Source organism: Erinaceus europaeus, chromosome 9 (assembly GCF_950295315.1).
Source record: "Erinaceus europaeus chromosome 9, mEriEur2.1, whole genome shotgun sequence".
NCBI classification, from domain to species: Eukaryota; Metazoa; Chordata; class Mammalia; order Eulipotyphla; family Erinaceidae; genus Erinaceus; species Erinaceus europaeus.
Genome location: NC_080170.1, coordinates 37,915,359 through 37,935,262, shown reverse-complemented (window position 1 = coordinate 37,935,262; position 19,904 = coordinate 37,915,359). Strand labels below are relative to the sequence as shown.

At 38.2% G+C, this 19,904-nt stretch overlaps 2 protein-coding genes across 2 annotated transcripts in view; both read left to right on the top strand.

Moving 5' to 3' along the window:
• Positions 1–19,904, top strand: part of LOC103119301 (arylacetamide deacetylase-like) — a 523,062-nt gene that overhangs the window by 89,105 nt on the left and 414,053 nt on the right. The window lies entirely within an intron of this gene.
• Positions 1–19,904, top strand: part of LOC103119298 (arylacetamide deacetylase) — a 31,678-nt gene that overhangs the window by 5,403 nt on the left and 6,371 nt on the right. The window contains exons 2-4 of the mRNA XM_007529564.3: positions 15,722–15,944; positions 16,971–17,040; positions 17,745–17,916. Coding sequence (XP_007529626.2) covers positions 15,722–15,944; positions 16,971–17,040; positions 17,745–17,916 — 465 coding nt within the window. The remainder of the gene's footprint in view (positions 1–15,721; positions 15,945–16,970; positions 17,041–17,744; positions 17,917–19,904) is intronic.

Here is a 19,904-nt window from a genome sequence, read left to right as displayed (position 1 = left end):
GTGTGATGCCTCCACTTCTGTTTCTTTTCCTCAAGATGTTTTTGACAATTCCAGGTGTTTTCTGGTTCCAGATAAATGATTGTAGTTTTTGTTCTATTCTCTTAAAGAAGCTTGGTGGAACTTTGATGGGTATTGTATTAACTTTATTTATGGCTCTTGGGGGAACATTAGTTTTGATGATATTAATTCTTCCAATCCATGAGCATGGGATGTCTTTCCATTTCTTTGTATCAATTTGTTTCCTTGAATTGTGACTCATAGTTTTCAGTACAGAAGTCTTTCACTTCTTTGGTCAGCTTTATTCCTAGGTATTTCACTGATTTTGCTGCAACAGGGAATGGGAGTGATTTCTGGATATCTTCCTCTTCAGATTCAGAATTTGCAAAAAGAAATACCACTGATTATTGTATACTGATTTTGTTGCCTGACACCTTGCTATATTGCCTAATGATTTCCAAAAGTTTTCTGCTGAATTCTTTAGGTTTTTCTATGTATACTATCATATCATTTACAAATAGTGAGAACTTGACTTCTTCCCTTCCTATCTGTATTCCTTTGATTTCTTTTTTTTTAAATTTTTTATTTAAGAAAGGATTAATGAACAAAACCATAAGGTAGGAGGGGTACAACTCCACACAATTCCCACCACCCAATCTCCATAACCCACCCCCTCCCATGATAGCTTTCCCATTCTCTATCCCTCTGGGAGCATGGACCCAGGGTCATTGAGGGTTGCAGAAGGTCGAAGGTCTGGCTTCTGTAATTGCTTCCCTGCTGAACATGGGTATTGACTGGTCAGTCCATACTACCAGTCTACCTCTCTCTTTCCCTAGTAGGGTGTGTCTCTGGGGAAGCTGAGCTCCAGGACACATTGGAGGGGTCTTCAATACAGGGAAGCCTGGCCAGCATCCTGGTGGCATCTGGAACCTGGTGATTGAAAAGAGAGTTAACATACGAAGCCAAACAAATTGTTGAGCAATCATGGACTCAAAGCTTGGAATAGTGGAGAGGAAGTGTCAGGGAGGTACTCACTGCAAACTCTAGTGTACTTCTGCTTTCAGGTATATATTTTGCAGTAGTTTATGGATACGTGTGAACATAAGCTCTCTCTCACAGAAACTGGTGTATATCTAGGTTATGGGACTTTGTTAGAAAGTGAACCACTTGAGATGAAACTAGAGTGTACTATAAAAGGAAAGGTCTAACCCGAGTAATGAAGCTGAAGGGTTGTCATTACACACGTGAAGTCTCTGGACACAGTCTGAAATGAAGCATGTTGAGGTGGCAATCGTTGCGTTGGTTAGGTTGTGATCGGCAGATGCTATATTATTTGGTATGGATTGGGAGAGGTATACGGGAAAGTGGGCCCTATCCAAGGGTGCCAGGACTGGGGGAAGTAGGGCATCTATAGTGGAGATGTGAGGTTCCTGCTGTCTTAGGGTTCAAAAAGACAATCGATAGTTAATGTTATCATCACATTATTTGGTAATTGGGTTAACTTTGAAAAGTCCTTTTGTTAGGGTTTGCTGTACAGTATCCAGTATCTTGTATATATCTGTGCTATTGGATGCTTCTAATCTACTTGGTCTAGACTTTTGAGAGAGTCCGCATATCAAATACACAGCCTATATATTAAAAAGATTCAGTTTGTGTTTTGAGAAACTTTGAGACATACAACTGATTTTCCCCCTCTCATATTAACTACTGATTTATATGTCTACATTTTGCTAGGAGTGTACATAAACACCATTACCACCACCAAAAGACTGTGACCCATCCCTCCCACCCACTCCCACCCCCCACTGGCCCAGGTAGCTGCATGTCTACCCCTCACCACAGGGTTTTTACTTTGGTGCCCTACTTACAATTTGGTCAGGTCCTGCTTTTAGTTTCCCTTTCAGATCTTCTTACTCAACTTCTGTTGATGAGTGGGATCATCCCATACTCATCTTTATCTTTCTGACTTAGCTCACTTAACATAATTCTTTCTAGCTCTGTCCAAGATGGGTCAGAGAAGGTGAGTTCATTGTTCTTGATAGCTGCATAGTATTCCATTGTGTATATATACCACAGCTTTCTCAGCCACTCATCTGTTGTTGGGCACTTGGGTTGCTTCCAGGTTTTAGCTATTATGAATTGTGCTGCTATGAACATAGGAGTACACACATCTTTTTGGTTGGGTGTTATGGAGTCCTTGGGGTATAGCCCCAGGAGAGGAATTACTGGATCATATGGAAGGTCCATGTCTAGCCTTCTGAGAGTTTTCCAGACTGCTCTCCACAGAGGCTGGACCAATTTACATTCCCACCAGCAATGTAAAAGGGTTCCTCTGTCCCCACATCCTCTCCAGCATTTGTTGCTGCTGTCCTTTTGATGTATGCCATTCTTACAGGAGTGAGGTGGTATCTTAGTGTTGTCTTAATTTACATTTCTCTGACAGTCAGTGACCTAGAGCAGTTTTTCATATGTTTGTTAGCCTTTTGGATCTCCTCTGAGGTGAATGTTTTGTTCATATCCTCTGCCCATTTTTGGATGGGGTCATTTGCTTTTTTGGTGCTAAGTTTGCTGAGCTCTTTATATATTTTGGTGATTAGTTTCTTGTCTGAAGTATGGCATGTGAAGATCTTCTCCCATTCTGTGAGGGGTCTCTTTGTTTGTTTAATAGTTTCTTTGGATGTGCAGAAGCTTTTCAATTTGATGTAGTCCCATTGGTTTGTTTCTGCTTTAGTATTCCTTGCAATTGGGTTTGATTCATCAAAGATGTCCTTGAGGTGTATGTGGGAAAGTGTTTTACCAATGTTTTCCCCTAAGTATTTGATTGTTTCTGGTCTGACATCTAGGTCTTTGATGCATTTGGAGTTGATTTTTGTTTCTGGTGAGATAAAGTGGTTCAATTTCATTCTTCTGCATGTTACAACCCAGTTTTCCCATCACCATTATTGAAGAGAGCCTCCTTTTTCCATTTAATCCTTTGGGCCCCCTTATCAAAGATTAGATGTCCATAGGTGTGGGGATTTATTTCTGGGCTTTCAATTCTGTTCCACTGGTCTGTGTGCCTATTTTTGTTCCAGTACCATGCTGTTTTGATGATGATGTCTTTATAATATAGTTTAAGGTCTGGGAGTGTGATGCCTCCATTTCTGTTTCTTTTCCTCAAGATGGTTATGGCAATTCTAGGTGTTTTCAGGTTTCAGATAAATGATTGTAGTGTTTGTTCTATTCTCTTAAAGAAGCTTGGTGGAACTTTGATGGGTATTGCATTAAATTTGTATATGGCTGTGGGGAGAATATTCATTTTGATGGTATTTATTCTTCCAATCCATGAGCATGGGATATCTTTCCATTTCTTGGTATCAGTTTCTATTTCCTTGAGTAGTGACTCATAGTTTTCAGCATACAAGTCTTTCACTTCTTTGGTCAACTTTATTCCTAGGTATTTGATTGATTTTGCTGAAACAGTAAATGGGAATGATTTCTGGATGTCTTCTTCTACAGATTTAGTGTTTGCATAAAGAAATGCCACTGATTTTTGTACATTGATTTTGTAGCCTGATGCCTTGCTATATTGCCTAATAACTTCTAGTAATTTTCTGCTGGATTCATTAGATCTTTCTATGTATACTGTCATATCATCTGCAAATAGTGAAAGCTTGACTTCTTCCCTTCCAATCTGTATTCCTTTGATTTCTTTCTCTTTGCTGATTGCTATGGCAAGAACTTCCAATACTATGTTGAAGAGTAACGGTGACAGTGGACAGCCCTGTATAGTCCCCGATCTGAGGGGGAATGCTTTCAGCTTCTGTCCATTGAGTATGATGTTGGCTGCAGGTTTGCTATATATAGACTCCACTATCTTGAGGAATTTCCCATCTATTCCCATTTTTTGTAGAGTTTTGAGCATGAAAGGGTGTTGGATTTTGTCAATGGCTTTCTCTGCATCTATTGAGATAATCATGTGGTTTTTGGTTTTGCTTTTATTGATGTGGTGAATGACATTGATTGACTTATGGATGTTGTACCAGCCTTGCATTTCTGGGATGAATCCCACTTGGTCGTGATGAACAATCTTTTTGATATGTTGCTGTATCCAGCTGGCCAACATCTTGTTTAATATTTTGGCATCTATGTTCATCAGCGATATTGGTCTGTAGTTTTCCTTTTTTATTCTGTCTCTATCAGATTTTGGTATCAGGGTGATGTTGGCTTCATAGAAGGTAGAAGGGAGTATTCCTGTTTCTTCAATCTTATGGAATAGCTTAAGAAGTATGGGTATTAACTGTTTCCTGAAAGTTTTGTAGAATTTATTTGTGAAGCCATCTGGTCCAGGACTTTTGTTGTTGGGGTGATTCTTAATAACGGTTTCAATTTCTTTGTCTGTAATTGGTGCATTTAAATTTTGTAGTTCTTCTTGGTTCAGTTTTGGAAGGGCATAGGTTTCTAGGAGTTGTTCCATTACTTCCAGATTCTCTAGCTTGGTGGCATATAGTTGTTTATAGAAGTTTCGCAGGATTCTCTGGATTTCTGTGGTGTCAGTTGTGATATCTCCTCCATCGTTTACAATTCTAGTAATTTGAGTCTTCCCTCTTTTTTGTTTGCTGAGTCTGGCTAGGGGTTTGTCAATTTTGTTTAATCTTTCAAAGAACCAACATTTGGCTTCATTGATCTTTTGTATGGTTCTTTTATTTTCGATGTTGTTTATTTCTGCTCTAACTTTAGTGATTTCTGTACTTCTGGTTGCTTTAGGGTTCCTTTTTTCCTCTTCCTCTAAGTCCTTGAGGTGTGCAGTAAGCATTTGAGCTTCTTCTTGGTGTTTAATATGTGATTGTATGGCTATAAGTTTCCCTCTCAGTACTGCTTTAGCTGTGTCCCAAATGTTTTGATAGGTTGTGTCTTCATTTTCATTAGTTTCCAGGAACATTTGAATTTCCTGCTTGAGTGAGTCTCTGACCCAGTGGTTCCTAAGGGGCATGTTGTTTAGTTTCCAAATTCTGTGTCTTTTAATAATTTTCTGTTTGTTGTTAAATATTAGTTTTACTCCACTGTGTCTGAGAAGATACTTGGGATGATTTGAAAAGAAGGTGTATTCCAGTTTTTTGGGGTGGAGGAGTCTGAAAATGTCCAAGAGGTCTAGTCTGTCGATCTCTTCATTCAATTCTCTTGTATCTTTATTGGTTCTCTGTTTTGTTGATCTTTCTAAGTGTGAGAGTGGGGTATTGAAGTCTCCCACTATTATTGTATTACTATTGATGTATTTTTGAAATTCTTTCAGTAGGTGCTTAATGTACTTAGTGGTCCCTCGTTGGGTGCATAGATGTTAATAATTGTTAAGTCTTCTTGGCTGATTGATCCTCTATTCATTATGTAATGTCCTTGCCTATCTTTTATTACTTTATTTAATTTAAAATCTATTGTGTCTGCGATGAGGATGGCTGTTCCTGCCCTTTTTTGTGTTCCGTTAGCCTGTATGATAGTTTTCCGTCCTTTCACTTTAAGTCTGTGTTTATCTTGTTGTGACAGATGGGATTCTTGCAAGCAGCATATGGTTGGGTTATGTTTTCTGATCCATCCCCCACCCTGTGCCTTTTGTTGGGTGAGTTTAAGCCATTGACATTTATTGATATTATGGATTTAATGTATTGTAGTGCCATTGTTCAAAAAAAAATTTGTTTGCTCTGATATATTGCAAGTATTATAGTGATGTTCTTGTTTATAAGAGGTCTTTTAGAACCTCTTTCAGGGCCAGCTTGGTGATGGTTGCCTCCTTTAACTGTTGTTTATCTGAGAAGGTTTTGATCCCTCCATCTAGTTTGAATGAAAGTCTAGCAGGATATATTATCCTTGGTTGAAACCCTTTTTCATTCAGGGCTCGATAGATATCTTGCCATTTCCTTCTGGCTTTTAAAGTTTGAGTGGAGAAATCTGCAGATAATCTTATGGGTTTTCCCCTGTATGTGACTTTTTGTTTCTCTCTTGCAGCTTTAGGATCCTTTCTTTATCCTTACTTCTTCTCATTGTGACTATGATGTGTCTTGGTGTCTTCAGGTCTTGGTTAATTCTGTTTGGTACTCTGTGGGCTTCTTGAATCTTGATATCCTTTCTGTTTTTCAGGTCTGAGAAGTTTTCTTCTATTATTTCCTCTAGAATGTTTGTTTCCCCTTCCTCTCTTTCTTCCTCTGGCAGGCCAATTATACAAATGTTACTTCTTTTGAGATCACCCCACATGTCTCTGTTGTTGTTTTCAGTGTCTCTCAATCTCTTTTTAAGCTCTTTCACCTCTTTCTTCGTTTTCTCTAACTCATCCTCTGTCTGACTAATTCTGTTTTCTGCTTCTGTTAGTCTGCTTTCCCTTGCCTCAGCTTCTTTCTTCATTACAGCTATTTCAGCTTTCAGTTCTCTAACTGCCTCAGGATAATCAGTATTTCCCTTGGGGGTTTCAACTGTTGTTTCCCTAATACTGCCATTCCTTTCCTCCAGTGTTGTTTTCATTTCTGTGATTAATAAGTTTATTATTGCTTGCATACTTTTCTTATCTATGGTTGCTTCTGGCTGATTTGTAATTTCTTCTGGGCTCTTGTCTTCATTCATTGGAGTAGCAGTTTTATTTGTTTTTGATCTACCCATTTTTTTTATTTATGTGTTTCTTTTTTTATATGCTCTGTTGTTCCTCAGTTGTTGTTCTTGAGTACAAGTAACCCTGTGCTAAATACCTTTATGACAATTGCACTCACCAACCTCAGGAATTACAGTAGCAACTGAAGCAAGTATTGAAGTAGTTTAATCATTACCAGTAAGCCAAACAATTTCTCCAGTCCATGAAAATATAGTAACCACATCCCAGTGAACAAAGTGAAAAGAAAGAAAGGCTAGCAAGAATAGACAGTTATGCAAATCTACTGTCCACTGTATATTCTAGGGTTAACAAGAGGGGAAAGGGAACTAGAGCAGAGATACACACATAGAGAGTCCACTCTGAGTCAGATTTCTTCCCCAAAATAATTCACAAATTCAGAAATGCAAAGAAGAAGGAAGAAGTGTATGACAAGATTAAAAGAGAGAGAGAGAGAGAGAGACACGAGAGAGAAAAGGGAGAAGATAAGAAAAAGAGCTGTAATTAAAGAGCAGTGAAAGGAAATTCCCAAATGTGTATCAGTGAATTCAAAAAAGCACCCTGTTTGATGGTGTGGGGGATCCTGCTAGGAGCTGGTCCCCAGGGACTGCTTGGGGGGGCGGGAAGGAGGTATGCTTGAAAATTAAAAGGAAGAAAAAAAAATTTCCCCCCCTTTTTCCCTACTCTAATTCTTAACCCAAATTAAGTTATAGTCACCTCCTTGGTGTCACCGCTAGGACCCCTTATTGGCTGGCCTGCTAAAGGCAGAAAATCCTACCCTTTCCAGGAGATGTGGTTGGAGCTCAGCCCCTAGCAGCTTCTCAGTCCACCATCTTCTGGGAAAGCCCCCCCCTCCAGAATTTTTTAAAGGATTTCTCAAAAATGAAAACTAGCTCCAAGTCCTTTTGATCCAATGAGAGCTGTACGCAAGAAGTCCTCGGATCCGCCCTCATGGTCGCGGTGGTCCCCGGAGACTCCCAAGAGAAAGCCCCGAGCTACAGTGCTCCCTCCCGGTCCTCTGTCAGCCGCCCAGCAGCGCTCTGCAACCTGCGGAGGAGCCACCTTCCCGGGCTGAGGACAATGCCCGGCGCACCCGCCTTGCCCGACACTGCCTGGGAAGTCTGGAGCAGCCTGCCCGCTAGTTCGTGCCACCTTTACTCTAATTCTTAACCCAAATTAAGTTATAGTCACCCCCTTGGTGTCACCGCTAGGACCCCTTATTGATTGGCCTACTAAAGGCAGAAAATCCTACCGTTTCCAGAAGATGTGATCAGAGCTCAAGCCTCTAGCAGCTTCTCAGTCCGCCATCTTCCAGGAACCCCCAATTTCCTTTGATTTCTTTCTCTTTCCTGATTTCTATGGCAAGAACTTCCAAAACTATGTTGAACAGTAATGGTGATAATAGACAGCCCTGTCTAGTCCCCAATATGAGGGGGAATTCTTTCAGCTTCTGTCCATTGAGCATGATGTTGGCTGTAGGTCTGCTATATATGGACTCCACTATCTTGAGGAATTTCCCATCTATTTCCATTTTAGTAGTTTTTTGAGCATGGATGGGTGTTGGATTATGTAAAAGGCTTTCTCTGCATCTATTGAGATAATCGTGGGTTTTGGTGTTGTTTTTATTGATGTGGTGAATGACATTGTTTGACTTATGTATGTTGAACCAGCCTTACATTCCTGGGATAAATCCCACTTGGTCATGATTAAAAATCTTTTTGATATACTACTGTATCTGGTTGGCCAGGATCCTGTTTAACATTTTGGCATCTATGTTCATCAGAGATACTGGTCTGTAGTTTTCCTTTTTTGTTATATCTCTATCTGCTTTTGGTATCAGGGTGATGTTGGTTCATAGAAGGTGAAAGGGAGTGTTCCTTTTTCTTTGATCTTGTGGAAGAGCTTTAGAAGTATAGGTATTAGCTGTTTCCTGAAGGTTATGTAGAATTCATTTGTGAAGCCATCTGGTCCAGGACTTTTGTTGTTGGGAAGATTCTTAATAACTGTTTTGATTTCTTTGCCTGTGATTGGTGCATTTAGGTTGTTGTAGTTCTTCTTGGTTCAGTTTTGAAGGGTATATGTCTCAATGAATTCTTCCATTTCTTCCAGATTCTCTAGCTTGGTGACATATAATTCTTCATAGAAGTTCCACTTGATTTTCTGGATTTCTGTGGTGTCAGTTGTGATATCTCCTCTATCATTTAAAATTATATTTATTTGGGTCTTCTCTCTATTTTTAGTGAGTCTAGCTAGGGGTTTGTCAATCTTGTTTAATTTTTCAAAGAACCAACATTTGGCTTCATTGATCTTTTGTATGTTTCTCTTATTTTTGATGTTGTTTATTTCTGTTCTAATTTTAGTGACTCCACCCTTCTGGTTGCTTTAGGGTCCCTTTGCTCCTTTTTCTCTAAGTCCTTGAAGTGTACAGTAAGGTCATTTATTTGAGCTTTTTATTGTTCTCTAATATGTTATTGTGTAGCTATGAGTTTCCCCTCTCAATACTGCTTTAGTTGTGTCCCAAATATTTTGATAACTTGTGCCTTCATTTTCATTTGTTTCCAGGAACATTTGAATTTCTTCCTTGAGTGTCTCTCTGACCCAGTGATTTTAAGCAGTATGTTTTTGAGTTTCCAAATTATGTGACCTTTAGTAATTTTCTTTTTGTTGTTGAATGTTAGCTTTACTCCACTGTGGTCTGAGAAGATACTTGGGATGATTTCAATGCTCTTGAATTTGTTGGTACTGTCTTTGTGGCCTAATATGTGGTCTATCCTTGAGTATGTGTTATGTGGATTTGAAAAGAATGTGTATTCCAATGTTATCGTGTGAAAGACTTTGAAAATGTCCAGGTCTAGTATGTCCATCTCTTCATTGAATTCTCTTGTTTCTTTGTTGATTCTCTGCTTCATTGGTCTGTCTCACAGTGAGAATGAGGTGTTGAAGTCTTCCACTATTATTTTATTACTATTGACGTATTTTTGTAGTTCTTTGCATAGGTGTTTGATGTATTTAGATTGTCCCTCATTGGGTACATAAATGTTAATAATTGTTAAATCTTCTTGGTTGATTGATCCTCTAATCATTATGTAATGGGCTTGCCTATCTTTTATTATCTTATTTTAAATTCTATAGTGTGAGAGATGAGAATGGCGGTTCCTGCCTTTTTCGTGGTCTATTAGTGTGTATGATAGTTTTCCATTCTTTCACGTTAAGTCTGTGTTTGTCTTGCTGGGTCAGGTGGGATTCTTGCAAGCATCATATGGTTGGGTTGTGTGATCCATCCTCCCACTCTGTGCTTTTTAATGGGTGAATTTAATCCATTGACATTTATTGATATTATGGACTGAATGTATTGTAGTGCCAGTATTCAACAATTCTTTATCTGCTCTGATATATGGCAAGTATTATAGTGATGTTCTTGTTTATAGGAGATCTTTAATACCTCTTTCAAAGCAGACTTGGTGATGGTTACCTCCTGTGACTGTTGTTTGTCTGAGATGGTTTTGATCCCTCCATCTGTATTGAATGAAAGTCTAGCAGGATATATTATCATTGGTTGAAACCCTTTTTCATTGAGTGCTTGATAGATATCTTGCCATTCTCTTCTGGCTTTTAGAGTTTAAGTGGAGAAGTCTGCTGAACGTCTTATGGGTTTTTCCCTGTATGTGTCCTTTTGTTTTTCACTTGCAGCCTTTAGGATCCTTTCTTTATTCTTACTTCTTTTCATTGTAACTATGATGTGTCTTGGTGTATTCAGGTCTGGGTTGATTCTGTTTGGTTCTCTATGGGCCTCTTGAATCTTAATGTCCTTTCTGTTGTTTAGGTCTGAGAAGTTTTCTTCTATAATTTCTCTAGAATGTTTACCTCCCCTTCCTCTTTCTTCCTTTGGTAGGCCAATTATATGAATGTTGCTTTTTTTTTTTGAGATTATCCCATATGTCTCTGTTGTTTTCAGTGTCTCTCAATCTCTTTTTGAGCTCTTTTACCTCTGTCTTTTTTTTATATATATATCTTATCCTCTGTCTGGCTAATTATGTTAATCTGCTTTCCCTCCCCTCAGCTTCTTTCTTCAGTACAGTTGTAGTATTAGCTTTTATGCTAATTGACCTTTTAGCTTAGCTATTTCAGCTTTAGTTTCTATAATTACCTTGAGGTAGCTTGTATTTTTTTTGAGGGTCTCATATGTTGTTTCCTAATTCTTATAGCCTTTCCTCCATAGTTGCCTTCATTTCTGTGATTATTAGGTTTACTGTTGCTTGCATACTTTTATTATCTATGGTTACTTCTGACTGATTTGGAATTTCTTCTGGGCTCCTGTCTTGATTCATTGTGGTAGCAGTTTTATTTGCTCTTGATCTACCCACTTATTTTTATTGATGTGGTTTTTATTTATTTTTTGTTCTGTCGTTCTTCAGTTGTTGTGCTTTGAGTACAAGCCACACTATACTAAAGACCTTTATGACAAATGCTGTCACCAACCTCAGAAATTACAACAGTAGTAACTGAAGCAATGATTGATGCAGCTCAACCAATACCAAACGTCTAGTCCAAGAAAAAATAGCAACTGAACAAAAGAGAAAGAAAGAGAAAGGAAAAAAGGGAAAGCAAGAATAGACAATTATGCAAATCTATTTTCCACTATAAATTCTAGGGATAGAAAGAGGAGAAATACAAGTAGAGACAACACACAGACACAGAGTCCACTCCAAGTCAGATTTCTTTCCCAAAATAATTCACAAGTATCAGTGAATTCAGAAAACAAAAGGAGGAAAGAAGAAAAAAAGAAAGGAAGGAATGAAGAAAGAAAAAAAGGAAGAAAAAGGAAGAAGAGTTAAAGGAAAGAGGTCTTTTTTTTTTAAATTAACTTGGAGGAGAGAAAAAGGAGAATGGAGGGAAGAGGTAGAAAGAAACAAGTTTCACTCACAGTTGATAGGACACCCAGTCACATAGCAATGGAAAAAACAACAACAGTTAATTTTGTTCAACCTGAAGAAGGTGGATGGAAAAGGGAAACATGTATATAATAATAGTAATAATAAGATAAAATATAGTAAAAAACCCCTAATAGTCAGTCTGCAGCTTGAAGTGCCCTGCATTGGCTGCAGGAAGCCTTAGCAAAGATAGCCAATTATAAGAAGTATCCAAAAAACAAACAAACAAAAACCCTCTGGGTAGTTTTCCCAGGCAGGGATGAGGTTATTATTGGTCAGGTAGTATTTTGTCACTCAAATAGAGCTCCAGCCACTTAAAAAAAAAGAGAAGGTTCTGTATGCCAGCATGATGCCAACCAGACTTCCCTGGACTGATGACCCCACCAATGTGTCCTGGAGCTCTGCTTCCACAGAGAGAGGCAGGCTGGGTATGGATTGACCAGTCAACGCCCATGTTCAGTGGGGAAGCAATTACAGAAGGCAGACCTTCCACCTTCTGCAACCCACAATGACCCAGGGATAGAGAATGGGAAAGCTATCAGGGGATGAGATGGGATATGAAGATCGGGTCATGGGAATTGTGTGGAGTTGTACCCCTTCTATACTACGGTTTTGTTAATGTCTCCTTTCTTAAATAAATAAAGTAAAATAAAATAAAAAAGGAAGTTAAACAAAAAGTAAGAGGGTTGGAATTACACCCCTGGTGAGCCAGGAATATTGGTAAAGAAAATAGCTCTTTGGGAAGACTGCTAGAAGTGGTTGTATAGCCCCTGGGGGGATGATTCTGGGGTGGTGCTGAGGTGAGCTCAGAAATAATCAAAAGATTTTCCGTTTTACCCTTGCCTCCATTTGTCAGCCCAAGAGTGAGTTAAGGGACTATTTTTTGGTGTCACTCTGACCAGACTGTGTTCACCCTCCTACAGAGAGGCCAGTATCATACCCTATCCAGAGAATCCCGGGTTGCAAGCTGCTGCTTCTCGGGCCTCATTGCATCTGCAGCTCCAAAGTTGCCATCTTTGGGGTTTTTTGGTTTTTTTTAAACCACATTTTTCAAATGTAATGTTGCCCAGAATCAAAATAAATAAAATTAAACAAACAAACAAAAAAAAAAAACAAAAAAACAGCTGCTCAGATTGAACTGTGCTCTACAGATAAATTTAAATGCCAGTATCATCATTACTGTAATTATGGAAAAACTGAGCCTCAATGGGACTCATCTAAGGTTGCAAAACAAATTGGTGCAGAAGTGTAAATAGAGTTCCCATATTCAGATTCTTAGGACAAAACTCCAACTGACTGTCTTTTTAGGTTTTCTTCAAGCTGGTTTGTATGTCTCTATGGGAACTATGTTTATTATTTTCTTTCTACACTGTAGTGAGACTGACTTCATCTTCTCCTCAATATTTGATGCAAGAGGAGGAAGAAGAAATAAACCTGTTTTAATAGCTCAATCTACTTTATCAGTGTTTTACTTGGTTTTATTTTATATCATTCTTGTTAAGCAATCCAATGATAAATATTAATAGTGAAGTAGTATATAAAATTAATTGCAGATGTTTGTACAAGGTTTTTAGGACATCTTTAAAGTCAAAGCTTAATCACCCTCCATCTTCTGGTATTTGTTTGGCCCCAATAATTTTAACTCATTTACTACCTCTCCCCATCTCCTAATCCTTACATACCCACTGAATCATTAGCCAACATGTGTGTGTGTGTGTGTGTGTGTGTACTGTTTTATTATTATAAAAAAAGAAAGGAACTGTTGATATTTGGGGCCCTGAACTTGTACTGTGAACTGGTTCTGAGTTGGCACCAAAAAACATTGAGGCTTTTGTTCAGATTCCCTGTTTATCATAGGAGAGAGAGAGAGGGAGCTTCCCCCTTGCAGCTGGGGGAGCTAGGGGCTCAAACTAGAGTCTCTACACCAGTCCTTAAGCTTTGTACTATGTGTGCTTAACTGGGTGTGCCCTCCAAATTTATTTTCTAATATTGTGTATCCTATTTCATTCACTTTGCATTGACTTTAAATTTCTACTTTACTTTCTGGTGTATGGGAAATTGCTTCCATTTTAGTTATGCATTAATTTTTTTCATTGTTTCATTTGAATGTGATAGTTTTTCTGCGACTAACTGCTGTAAGAATGACTGAAGGGAATGGGTGAGAGACAACTCACACAGCTGAGCACTTGCATAACCATGTGAAGACCTAGGTTTGAGCCCCATGGGAGCACCATGGATGGCACCTGGGACCTCCACAAATGATGGGCTTGTTGTGGTGTCTTTCCTGTTACTCATCTCTCTTTTCCTTTCACTAAATGAAAACACAACGCTATTGGGTCTATGAGGCAGCTCAGTAGATTCTGCTTGCAGAATGCCATTTCAATACCCCTAAGGTCTGTTCTGTTACTTTCTTACCTCTCTGCTGTATTTCTACTTTCACCTCCCCATTCCCTCCCCCTCCTTTTTTTTTCTTTTTCTTTTTTAGCACCAGGGTTATTGCAGAGAGTCAGTGCCTATATGAGGAATTTACTGCTTCTGGTAACCATTCCACCCATATTTTCTTTTCACTTGATAGGACAGAGAAAATAAAGAGGAGAAGATAATGAGGGGGATAAAAAAAAAGAGTCAACAGCATTTATACACCTTTCCCATATTTGGGAGCTACTCTCTTCCCTGATCCAGCTTTCTGGTCCTTTTTCCAGCCACGACATCATCTCCCCAGACAATAACTTGGATCCACTTGAATATCAGATGTCAGGCTCAGGGAAAAAAAAACTAGTATAGGCATGGGCTCTTTTGAATATAAAATAGAATTTTACTAACTACCTACAATATTGAGACCCCCCCCACTCTTCATCTGAACTATTCTAGCCTTTAGGTTCATGATTAGTCAACAATTTGTTTGGCTTTATATATTAACTCTTTTTTTTCAGCCACAAGGTTCCAAATGCTAACATGATGCCAACCTGACTTCCCTGGGCAGATGACTTCACCAATGTGTCCTGGAGCCCCATCTCCCCAGAGTACTTCCCCACTAGGGAAAAAAACAGACAGGCTGAGAGTATGGATGGACCTATCAACACCCATGTTCAGCGGAGAATCAATTATAGTAACTAGACATTCCACCTTCTGCACCCCCATAATGACCCTGGGTTCATACTCCCAGAGGGATAAAGACTAGTAAAGCTATCAGGGGAGGGGATGTTATAGGGAGTTCTGGTGGTAGGAATTGTATGGAGTTGTACCCCTCTTACCCTATGGTTTTTGCCAGTGTTTCCTTTTTATAAATAAAAATTTAAGAAAAGAGAGAGACAGATCTACACGCTGTTGTCACTATACCTGAAATTTCTCCCCTGTTGTTGAGGCTGAGAGGCTTGAACCCAGAATCTCACACATGGTTACATGTACACTCCACTGGGTGCACCCCTATTTAACCCCTCTTTACTTCTCTCATTTTTTAAAAAACCAGAATACTATTCAATTGAAATCTGGGACAAAACCTGGGACATTGGTTCCTCAGGCATGAAAATATTTTGCATACTTATCATGTAATCTCCCATCTCTTAGCTCTGCATTAAAAGAAATGGGGAAAAGGAGACTGAGGTAAAGTCAAGGAGTTTTATCTTTCAGTCGTTCTTATATGCAAAGTTGCTTTTTGTTACTGTTGAGATCTGTTACCAAGTGATCCCCATTCCTCTGATTTCCATGGAGTGTCTTTTCCTTTGACTCAGAGTGAGAGCTCTTTTGCTTCGTTAAACTCTAGACTTTGTGCAGCACTCAGCTAGACTTCACCTACCATTTGGAAACTCCTCCCGGTTCCTAGAAACTAATTATTAGTTTCTCTCTTGATCACTGCAAATATTCTTTGTATATGTCTATGAGTTGCTTGATTAATGTTTTACCTATCCTTTTCTCAAATTTCCACCAATGTTATTTACACTGAGAGTGGATTTAACTCTATATGCAGAATGATAACTCTAGAAACCACCAAATTAAATCACCAAGCTTCACTAACTTGAAGCTACTTTTTTTTTTTTTTACCTGCCGCAACTATTGTGCTCCAGATTCTAGGTCTCTACTACTTCTGTGACACTGTGACAAACATTTATGCAGATAGACAAGTATAGCTTTTGAGGATTTTAACCAGGTGTGTTACCCCTTCTCACACACTGCTTTTTTAAAGACTCTGTTTGCTGAGTTTTTGGGAATGAATCATTTCATGAGCAGTGCCAAGATCTTTATGAGCTTTCACGAAGTTCCACCCACTTCAGATGAAAATGTCTCTGTGATGGAAACCACTTTTGACAACGTTCCTGTGCGTGTCTATGTACCCAAACGAAAGTCAGAGACGCTAAGAAGAGGTGTATTCTACATTCATGGTGGTGGTTGGTGTTTGGGAAGTGCTGGTATGTGCTTTCTAATGATCCCTTTAACTTATTACATAACATACATTTTGTTAAGTTGTTAACTGCAACATATCATGAAGATATGACAGTTAAACATCATCACAGATAATGCAAGTCTTCCTCTGTCTGAAACTTACATCTTTGGATCTGTGTTAGTTTAAAAGAATCATTCTAAAACACTTTCTGATTTATAAAGTAGTGAACACTAAAAAGCCTTGGTATATTGCCGAACCAAAGTAATTATATGAATTTTAATATTGACTCATAATCTTGTTCATTTCAGAAATGGTAGGCTGTTGCAGTGAGAACTAGAATGAAGTGAGGTGACAGGTGCATCTGAAATGAGGAAATGGTGCCTATCCTTTTATAGAAAATTTAGATGTAAAAGAAATGAAAAGGAGATATTAGATATGTAAGAGGCAGAGTAAGGAGAATTTACTTATATATTAATGTAGAGTCAAGTTATCTCATGTATTTGATATAATTTTAGAAACATCAGTATTCTGATATATTTTTTACCTGTGATACATAAAACAAGGTTCAGCTCTCCCCACCACATTCTTGATATTCTTTATCTTAACTTGTCAGTTTTGAGGGACTCTAATACTGTTTTCAAATCTCAGTTTCAACAGTCCTTTATTAAAACACCTATTATTTCTACATTATAGATTACTCTTACCTGTCACTGACACCAATAGAACTATGACATCCTGAAAATTGGAGAGTTATGTTTACATATTTATTTTTTTCTATACCTAAGACCTGCATAGTGAAAGGAACAGAGATGAATTTTGAATGAAATGAAGCTGCATACATCATACAGTATTTTCACATCATTTTCATGTGGAGGAGAACAAGAATATTGCCACTATGTATACTAGAATCTCCGTGGAGACTTCATGTCATACTGTTTTAAATCACTGACCAAGAACTGCAATGAGGAAACAAAATTCAGTACTAAACTGTTTGCTTATGAAAACTCCCAATTAATCCATTTGTCAGCCTTTGATTTTATTTTTATTTTAGCTCTTCTTCCTTATGACCTTCTATCAAGAAATACAGCTGAGAGACTGGATGCCATTATCATTTCAACTGAGTAAGAGCTGTGTTGGTGTGTTTGGGTTTGGGACAGGTACTATATGTGAGAATTAGTTCTCAGCTGTGTTGGTCATTCCTTAATATATCTATATATCTGTGTCATACATATTTATATATCAGTGAGAATAAGAACAGAGAATAATGACACATATGATTCTGGTTATAAACCTCAGGATGTTACCTTTCTGAGTCCAAACTTTATTCACTGAACCAGCTGCTGTGCTATAGTTATTACTTGTTTATTTGTAAATATATTTTTACTGATAAGACAGAGAAATTAGAGGGAAGGAGGAGTTAGAGGAGAATAAAAAAAAATATACCTGCAGTGCTGCTTCACCACTCATGGTTTTCCCCTGCAAGTGGGAACCAGTGACTTGAATCCTGCCTTTGTGCAATAAATCTGATTGAGCAAGATAAACAGCCAATGTATGATTGCATTGGTATGTCCTATACAGAGAAAACAAAAGATGGATGACATAAAGTAAGAAATAAACAAACAAACAGAAAACCACTTAAAACTATAGACCATGTGGTAGTTACATAAAGGACCAGGTAAACTGGGACAATTCATGAGAACAAAGAGTAAGATGGATAGATATGGATATACAGTGATGCATATCTGAAATGTACATAGTGCAACATTTCTTGAGTAACTATTTTAAATTTATTAAAATAAAATAAAGCTTATATCTCTGTCTATAGCTACAGACTAGCACCTGAATATCACTTCCCAAATCAATTTGAAGATGTCTACCATGCAGTCAAGTGGTTCTTACGTCAAGATGTTCTTGAAAGATATGGCGTAGATGCTGAGAGAATTGGTGTTGCTGGAGACAGTGCTGGAGGGAACTTAGCTGCGGCAGTAGTACAACAGGTATTTTGCTTTGTTTCATTTCAGATTAACCTTCACTGAACTATGTTTGTTTTAAATATGAGTGTGTCAATGAAGATGGTATGATAATATGACAGGTTAGAGGAAAGTAAAGGTCAGTCTAGAACACATTTACAGACCTCCTGCTTAATTTCCATGCCATAATTTTTGAGAGATGATACAACTCTGCTTTTAGATTATTGGTTTAAAGGTAATTCTAATTGGGAATGAGTAATTTCATGAGCAGTGCCAAGATCTTTTTGAGCTTTCAAGAAGTTCTTCCCACTTCAAAATAACTTCTGTACTCAGTGTCTTTTCTGCACTGAGGTTAATCAAAGGAAACTCTTTAAACAATGTAACATTTGGAAGACTATCAGGAGAAGAGTGGAAGTCATCTTTCAGATCCTTGCCAATCCAAGGTCACTCACCACTCATCATTTTCAGTCATACTCCAAAAAGAGACACTTTCAGAGAAGAGTCAGGCTGATGTAAAGCAAATCTCTTGTGCACTGAGTGCCTTTGCCTGTGTTCAGGTGCAGCCTCAGAAGTTGCACTGACAGTAAGGTGGTGTGAGTTATAGACTTGTGACTGCTTCACATATGTGTGTGACGATCCTCCCTGGAGAAATGTAATGTTGCCACAGACTTTCAGTTATGGCTACAGATGTCTTTGAAGATTGGAATCTAGCAAAAAATAAAACATGTCTAGGCAAACAAGTCAGACAAAACCCATGAGGAAATCATGCAGAATCAATGGACAATAGAAAAAACACACCACAAAATTCAGATACAGCAGTGGAATTATTGGTTGTAGACTATAAATACTTCTAATACTTTCTTCAACTAATTAAAAAATTAAGATAGCAAATTTCATCAGAAAAGCTATAAAAATTCTAAAACTAATATATTAAATATTTAAAATGTAAAACGTCATGGGTAACCAAAGTGATTTCATATAGCTGAAGAGGTTATCTATCAGCTGAAAGACAGATGATAAGGAGTCATATATAATTCTATAGAAGACGTGAAATGCTAAAGAGACATAAAATACAGAAGCAAGCAAGATTTTAGTTGACATAGGCTGAAAATACAATAGAAATTTTAGTGTTATTCAAGAAGAGGAAAGAGGGGAAAGGGAAAGAGATAGGGAGAGGGAGAGAGCTAGTGCAGAAGAGACTGGTACAGTGATAGAGCCAGGGAGAGAGAGAGAATACTGCATTGAAGATTCAATCAGTGCAGTGGGGGCTACAAAAGAAATAATTTTTTAAATTTATTCATAAAATAAACATAACAACAAGACCGTAAGACGAGTGGTACAATTCAATACAATTTCTACTACCAGATTTCAGTATCCCATCCAATCCTTGAAAACTTTCCTATTCATGCTCCCTCTATGCATGGATCCAGGGTCATTCTGAGGTGCAGAAGGTGGAAGGCTTTTCCACTGATCATTGGTATTGGCAGTCGATCCATACTCCCAGCCTGTCCTTATCTTTCTCTAGTGAGGCAGATCTCTGGAGAGGTGGGTTCTAGGATAAATTGGTGAAGTCATCTGCCCAGTAAGTCAGGTTGGCGTCATAGTAGCATCTGCAACTTGGTGGCTGCAAAACCATTAAGATATAAGGGAGAAAAAATTGTCTAATAATCAGGAACCTAAAAGAAGAGGTATAACAGATGAGGTTTTGGGTCTCCATTTTGTAAAAAGCTTAGTATATATCTATTTTAGTTATATTCCAAGGGGACCATGGTTTTACTAATGTTTGACTGGTATTAGTCTCTTGTCTTATATATGGCATGTGAAGACCTTCTCCCATTCTGTGAGAGGTCTCTATGTTTGTGTGATGTGATGGTTTCTTTGGCTGTGCAGAAGCTTTTCAATTTGATGTAGTCCTATTGATTGATTTTTGTTATTTTTATTATTTTATTTTTGCAATTGGGTTTGTATCATCAGAGATGTCTTTGAGTTTTAGGTGGGAAAGTGTTCCACCAATG